The sequence below is a fragment of the Lolium rigidum genome, chromosome 2 (assembly GCF_022539505.1).
Source record: "Lolium rigidum isolate FL_2022 chromosome 2, APGP_CSIRO_Lrig_0.1, whole genome shotgun sequence".
NCBI classification, from domain to species: domain Eukaryota; kingdom Viridiplantae; phylum Streptophyta; class Magnoliopsida; order Poales; family Poaceae; genus Lolium; species Lolium rigidum.
This window is the reverse complement of record NC_061509.1, coordinates 46,245,409-46,253,089: the sequence shown is the minus strand read 5'-3', so window position 1 is coordinate 46,253,089 and position 7,681 is coordinate 46,245,409. Positions and strand designations below refer to the sequence as shown.

Sequence of the window (7,681 nt, the reverse complement as noted above, 5' to 3'; positions counted from 1 at the left end):
AAACTAATTTGGATTCCCATGAAAGTGAGGATTAGAATTTTTTGTAGATTATGGTACATGTATGCTAACTGTACATGGTGTAGTTAGTTTTTTCTGTTAGTATTACCCTGGCGGGAAACCTGCGTCCCATGGGATGGTTTCTTGATTACCACGTTTGCGCCTAGCTCATTTTACTGACTTTCGTTATCATGGAGTGTTCTTGCATTACTGTATAGCATGTAAATAAATTTACCGGTGTACACCGGTTTCTTTGTATCTGAATTCTATGAAAAGAACTCTATCATTTGAAAATGTTTTCCAACTTTTTACTGCTAATAAATGTCATTGATCAGTGCTGGATAAGTCCTCGATTGTTCAGTCTTATCTTTCATGGATGCAGTTGTTAGTCTCTTTCTTAGTTCTCTTTCTTCATCGATCAATGGTAGTGATCAGTGTACATTGCTCATTGTCTCTTGGTCTCTTATTTTCTCTCTATCCTCGGTCTACATTGTTCATTGCCTCATGGTCTCTTTCTTCATTTTTCTCATATCTCAGTTTATCCCATTTTCTTATGTCTTACTTTCTCTCTGTCCTCAATGTGTTATCATTATTCTTTCCTTAAACTTTTTTATCTTCTTTCTTCGGTGCTAAGTGTTAGTCTATTCATTTTCTCTATGTCTGTTTCAACATTTTTCTTAGTTTCTCCCTGTCTCTTAGTCTCTCAGTTTCCCTGTGTCTCTTATTAATCTTTGTCCTCATTTTCTCGGTTTCTTTTGTTTAATTTTAGTTTTATTTGATCTTTCCTCAGTCCTATCATTCTTGTTTTTCGTGTTCTTATTTCATTCTTTCTCATTCCTCTCAATCTTTTCCGTGTTCATATTTCTTCGGTCCACTATCTTTAATTCTTCAGTCCTTATTTTATCTCTGACCTTCTTGTCGTATTTCCTCATTTTTCTCAGTACTAGTCTTTATTTGCCAATTCCTTATGTTTCCCAGTTTCTCTCATTTTTCAGTGTAAGTTCTCAGTTCTTCTTAGTGTCTTTCAAGATTTAGTCATTATTTGCTAATTTTACCTTCATTTCCTTATTCTCTGTCTCTCATTCTCTATCACCAATTTTCAGTCTCTCATTCTCCGTCTCTCTTTTCTTTCTCAGTTTCTCTCATTGCCCAGTTTATGTGTTCTAGTTTCGTTCTTCTTAGTTTATCTTTTTTTATTGTTTATCTCAGTCATAACATTTTTAGATTAGTCTATCATTCTTGTGGCCATCATTTTTAGATCAATCTATCAATGTTTAGCTTAGTTTTATCTATCATTTTTTAGCTCGGTCCTCAGTTTCAAGTTCCACGAGTTCATATATGTGCTCTAGGTTTGCACATTATTAGAAGGTGTATTTGATTGCTGGGTTTCTAGGAGCAAGAGGAGAATACTTCTATTGAGTAGGAGGTATGTGCTACACCATGGGCTCTGACTGTGAGGCCATGTGTGCACCCTTTGTGCAAGACATTGACAACCTCGGACACAAGCACACATGGCGGCTTCTTAGTGTTAAGGCCCAGTTCTTTTGCCAGCTTAAAAAATAAGCTGCTCTCTCCCCAGCTTTTCATATAAGCCATCCGCCCGTGAACCTTTGTACTTTGAAATTTTATTTTGTTTTAGTTGTAGGTTTCCCATATATGCTTCTTGTGTTTAGTTATGGTCTTTGCATTGGCCCATTTGACCAGGATATGAGCCATCAGCCTCCGACACGATAGCTAGCAGAGAAGGATTTGCACGGTGTTGTCACATCTTGAGAGGTGACCATTTGATAAATGACTTTACTATGTTTAGAAGAAAGGCACATTGCTTGGTCCTCACAAACAAACTTTACAATGACTAGGATGTCTACTTTTTTACTTGGTGCACATGCCTATTTTATTTGTAGTAGTGATGCAACCCCTAGTTTCAACTACAATTTAGATCTAGGCCATGCACTGTACTATAGGTAAACTAATGTTGAATTGCAAAATCAGCTAGATGATGGTTAGACAGTCCCATAATAAAGCATGCTGAATCGCCGGTGTTCGTTCTCTGGCGGAGCAACTCGACGACGAATCTCTTTTGCGGTGCAGAGCGACGAGGACCTGATCGCGTTTTTCATATTTCTTTTGGGATCTTTTCTGTAATAGCTCGGTCCTTATCCAGAATTCCCCTGAACTGTAGGGATTTTTCTGCAATTTATACCCACCGCCTATTTAATACTAGCAGCTTCTAGGGTCTTTGGACCCTACCCTGTTAAAAAAAAAGGTTAGAGAAATAGGAGAAGGCGAGGTAGGTTGGGTCAAGCCCACGGATGGAATATGCTCGCGGCCCACAGTGCAAGACGCTGGACCCACGCACCCGGGAGCGCTTTAAGATCCGAGCGCCACGCGCGAGCCCCGTGCGAGATCGGACGGTGGAGAGAGGTTCCACAAGTCGCACAAAGCGCAAGGCGTCCGCCTCCATTTCACCTCCGAGCTCTCCTCACCGCACCAGCCATGGCGCTCGCCGCTCGCCTCGTCTCCCGCTCCCGTCAGGTTCGCCCGCCCATCCTAGCTCCCCGTTAGATCTGGTCCGGATCACGCGCGGCCCGCCGCTGGGCCGTCCGCGCAGGATCTCGGTCGCTCCGTTGATGTTTGTTTTATCAAGTCGTGGATCGTGGTGCTGTGTTGCCGGATTCGGAGGCCGAGGGTGGTGATGGGTCTCCGAGTACGCTGCGCTCTGATTCGGTCGCGGTTGTCGGATCGATTGGGTTGGGATCAGTGGGAGCGGCTCCGTGAGCAGGGAATATGCTCGGAGATCGGGAGGGGGTAGACCAGGGAAATAGCTTGTTTCCCGACAACTCCAGCCCAGATCTCTCAGCCCCAATTTCGCCATATCTCAGTGTCCATATTTTCCTGTTTTCCAAGCCGTGTATCTCCTGCGCTGAAATGTTGTCACAGCTTTACCGTCAAATTTGAGGTCGTAAATAATGCAGTCAACTTATTCTGGCACACGTTTTGCTAATTCTGCCTAGGAATAGTCTGTGAAGTTTCGGTATGGAGCTATTTCAGGGCGTTTCGTTTTTGATGCCTATCAAATTTACGTCGTGTGACTGCTGATCAGCTTGTTGATTAAATGTTCTTGTAGCTCTATTCTGCCCAAGCTGCTTTGGCCAATGGAGGCGTCTCTCAACTACGCTCGTATGCCAAGGAGGCAGCTCCAGCTGACCGCCCTCCTGTCAGCGGAGATGGTATGCAACTTAATGTTACTCTGCTTTTGTATGAGATTAGCACAACTCCGTACTGTGTAGTAGTGTTAGTTCTGGAGTTTAGTTGCTAATGAGTGTTTATGATTCCGTGCCTTGTATAGTACTGTTAGTTCTGGAAAACTGTCAAATTATAATTTACAACCGTTCTAATCTGGAACCCTTTTGGTGCGATATTTTCATACAAGCTTCAGAAATTTTGTAATCTCTACTCTTTCCTGGCTTGTTGAACTATTTAATTAGTGAACTGCTGACTCTGCTGCTGCATAATAGAACCTAGTGGCTCTCTTTTGGAGTTAACTTTGGTCTATTCAGTATATCTCCTATGGCTAAGCTATACCTTTATGACGGATCAATGAGTGCTTCCCCTTTCCATGAACATGCAAAATACGCTTTCATTTTGAATTTCCGTTAGTTTGTCAGTTTATCATTTATGTTCTTGCTTTATGAAGATTGTAGTCTCAGTACTGCTCTTCTGCTCTTGCTAGATTTAATCCTAATCCCTTTATTTCCATGCTGTATAGACCTATTGAAAGGCATATTCTTTGAGGTAAAGAAGAAGTTCGAGACAGCACTTAGTGTCCTTAAGAAGGAGAAGATCACGATTGATCCAGATGACCCAACAGCAGTTGCTGGTTATGCCCAAGTCATGAGGACTGTACGAGACAAGTAAGAAAACTTATGGGCTTTTGTACTGCATGTATTCATGACTAAACGTCTCACTTTCCTGTTGTCTTCATTTTTGTGTTCTGCTGCGCAATGTTTAGGTGCTAGTAAACGTGGATAGGAAATTTCATCATTAAGTACTAAGAGTTGATACCGTATACCAATCAAGAGTGCTTATTAGGGTCCTGAAGAACAATTTGTTGGATACAATCTTGCCCAAGTTCTGTATGAATACGAATCTTAATGTGTATCTCTTTTTTTTTTTAACCATTGATTCTTCAAACCCTATAGTGCAAGATTACAATATCAGTATGATGATAAAAGATTCAAGGTTTATATTACTTGCTGATAATCTTGCAAAGATACCATTTTTCAGGGTGTAAGATCTATTTCTCGCAAACTAAAGAAGTTTTACGTACACATTTTAATGCGTGTTGATAAGACTTCTTTTTGGAATTAACTTGCTGGGACATAGCCATCTGTAAAAGGAGTTCTGTATGAATGTAGCACCACAAGCAAGCATGCACTTCTCTGCTAAATTTTTCTTAGTTAATCTCACATTCGAGATTGTTGTCAGTGACCTGATCACCTATTATGCCACCATTATCTAAATGCAGGGCAGGTCTTCTTTCTGATTCTCAGAGAATTAAATATACTATCGAGACTTTCACGAAGGACATCCCTGATGCAAGGACGTACTTGAATACCCTGCAGGAGATCAGGAAAAAGTATGGCGGTTACCTAATCAATAGCCTGTTTTTTTCCGAATGGTCATTGTTTGAGTACATAGAAACATGTAAAAAAAATGCTTACTATTCTTTCTTATGAACATTTGTTGGCATTGCATTTTTTTTGCAATTAATTTCTTATATAAACATTTCTTTTCTGTGATAAAGGAGTGGGCTTATAGATGAAATTGGTATTGAGGCTTTAATGATGGAAGCTCTGGAGAAGGTTGAAAAAGACATTAAGAAGCCACTTCTGAGGAGCGACAAGAAGAACATGGCTCTCCTTGTTGCTGAGTTTGATAAGATTAACAAAAAGTACGTAAATATGTGTATCTTCCTCTGAACTTGATGGTGTCAATTTTGTTTCAGTTGCAAGATATATCATTGATAGTTTCATATGGATGAATCTTTGCTGACCACTGAATCTCTGATCTTGATAGTGTCAATTTTGTTTCAGTTGCAAGATATATCATTGATAGTTTCATATAGATGCATCTTTGCTGACCGCTGAATATGGATCATTTGCATTTTATTAACTTTTAACCCAGATATTGAATGAGATATCATTTCTGGTTTCCCTTGGGAAAAAGAATGCATAAGTCCTATGGTTGATTTGCATTAGTTTTCATGCTACAATTTTTTTATAAAGAATGCATGGCCAACTGTATATTGTTCCTTACGGTTGGTGGTCTGGATCCATCGCAACAGATGCAGATTTAGTACTGTTTAGTCCATGCTAGACATGTTTTATATTATTATTACCATTTTTAGTTGGAGTAACGTGTGTTTACATTTTGGTTCTCTTAACTTCTGGAACTTGAAATAGGCTTGGCATTCGAAAGGAGGATCTTCCCAAGATCGAGGAAGAACTTGAAATGGAAATTGCTAAAAGTGAGCTGTCAGAACTTAAGAAGGAATGTGTTGAAGCCATGGAGGGTCAACTAAAGAGGTATGCTTATTTAACTAATACATCATTATTTCTTGGATTATACCTCAAATCATTCAAGTAAGCTGCTGCCAAGTTTCAACATAATGTAGTCTGCTCATCCAGCTTGATATCACAAAGTTTCATGAAATTTATAGTTTTTGTATCCTTCTATTATAAGATAGCAACTCACTGACAAGATTTGCCTCCAGGGAGGAGTTTAAGGACGAGGTGATGCCTGATGTCAGGAAGTTGGACATTAGAAACTTCCTGTAGGTCCTGACTGATGATAATCTGCACGGTGTTTGCAAATGCCGACCGAATCTGTGATTTTTTTCTTTTCAAGCGACAGCCGATGCTGCAGGCCACACCTAATGGATTTATTGTTGCTTTTCTGTAATAAAACTGTACTGAAAATACAATGACAGCCAACCATTGAGTTGAGTTACTTGGTTACCTTCTGGCGTTGAGAGTTCCGTTTCTTCTTAGGCTTGCAACGTGAACTTCAAGCTGTTGCTGAATTGTTGCACTTTGCTGAATATGTGCGTGCTGCTGCTGTTGTATGTAGTAGACACACCTTATAAATTGTATGGGATGCTCCATTGTCATCTGCTATTTTGCGCTCTCTAGGTTATGTGCCTGGTGCTGCTCTTGCGATGGTTTATAAATGCACTTTTGATTCACATTAATATTAACACGTGAGACCCAGAATTGTATGACGTTCTCACAGCTGGTTACTGTCCATTACCAATTCCCAGGCTCTGTTTTTCTATGCTGTTCCATTGAGTAGGATGTGACGGTACGCAATGTTACTTAAAAGATTAATAATGATTGTCATTGTGTTTCCATATAGGGACATTATGCTTTATGTTGTTTGATATGTATGGCACTTATCTGATTCCTAAAATGATAGAACGGGGGCTAGTTTTTTTGGTTTAAAGTAGATCATGGTGTTGACGAAATACACTCCATTTGCCCTTTGGATCAAGTAATTTGAAATAAATCCTAGTAGTTTGAAGAAGAGTACAGTTTCTACCTTGATATTCCAAGTGATTCGTGTACCCATCCTTTGCTGTTTTCCACGCAAGTAAACGTAAAAATATGCCCTGAATACGGAAGGGCTAACGAACAGAGTCAAACGGTGAACTGACATTGATCTCAATGGTACTTTGCAAAAAGGAAAAAACAACGAGTAAATTTCACTGAACGAAGTGAAAACAAACCAATTTATTTCTCCAGCACTCTTACGATCCTACCAATTTAATAAATCACAAACCACAATACACCATCATCATCAACCACACATGCAGCCTCCAGAGTCCAGACCCCAATTTATTTCTCTATCGCTCTTATGATCACTCAGCCGTGCTTGGCCTTCCAGTACTTGGCACAATCCTCCTCACAGGCCGCCGCGGCATCAGCAGCACCTAGCTCACAGCCATCACCATCGGCGGCGACGACGGTGCCGCAGAGCGAGGCCTGCTGGCAGACCCCCGGGCACCCGCCCCCGGCCTGGTCGCCGGCGACGCACAGCCAGCCGCAGGACACCTTGCAGAACGCCCGGCCGTGGTTGGCCCTGCAGTCCGGGTAGCAGCTGGCGTAGCAATGGCAGAACGCCGACGCGGCGTCGGCCACCGGCAGGACACGCTGCTGCTTGGCCGACAGCAGGATGACGAGCACGCAGACGGCGGCGGCCACCAGTCTCTTCTTCTTTCCCTCCATCGGTTCTTCTTCTCGCTGTCCCTGCTGCGCAGCCAGAGACAAATGAATCAATAAAAGTGAGATGAAAAGAAACTGAGAAGTGAAATGCAGATGAGCGATCATCATACCAGAAAAGATGAGATCGCCAGACTTCCACTCTCTTCTTACTGCATGTGACAAATGTTTGGCTCGTCGGCTGCACGATGCCAGTGCCTCCCCTTATATGGAGTGAACAAGGGCTGGAGATTCTGCTGCATACGCAATTGATTCTCGAAATAGCTTTTTCCCCAACTAGGCTCTTCCTTAGCAAGTCAGTGGGAGAACGCCATTGAGAACACACGCATACGCCATGTGGAAACTGACATTTGCTACCCTAGCAAGGATTGAACCCCTTGGTTGTTACAACTAAGCCATTGATT

At 41.6% G+C, this 7,681-nt stretch overlaps 1 protein-coding gene across 1 annotated transcript; it reads left to right on the top strand.

Moving 5' to 3' along the window:
- Positions 1 to 2,415: 2,415 nt before the first annotated feature.
- LOC124691696 (probable ATP synthase 24 kDa subunit, mitochondrial) lies at positions 2,416 to 6,176 on the top strand. The gene is made up of 7 exons (XM_047224968.1): positions 2,416 to 2,532; positions 3,125 to 3,227; positions 3,767 to 3,911; positions 4,526 to 4,636; positions 4,805 to 4,951; positions 5,463 to 5,585; positions 5,774 to 6,176. Exons 1-7 carry the CDS (start codon positions 2,494 to 2,496, stop codon positions 5,835 to 5,837), a joined length of 732 nt encoding a protein of 243 aa, XP_047080924.1. The 5' UTR covers positions 2,416 to 2,493; the 3' UTR covers positions 5,838 to 6,176.
- Positions 6,177 to 7,681: the final 1,505 nt, after the last annotated feature.

Coding starts and splice junctions, on each gene's coding strand:
- LOC124691696 (XM_047224968.1), top strand. CDS start 2,494: ATGGCGCTCGCCGCTCGCCTCGTCTCCCGCTCCCGTCAG. Junction 3,228..3,766: donor CCCTCCTGTCAGCGGAGATG/GTATGCAACTTA, acceptor CATGCTGTATAG/ACCTATTGAAAGGCATATTC. Junction 5,586..5,773: donor ATGGAGGGTCAACTAAAGAG/GTATGCTTATTT, acceptor ATTTGCCTCCAG/GGAGGAGTTTAAGGACGAGG.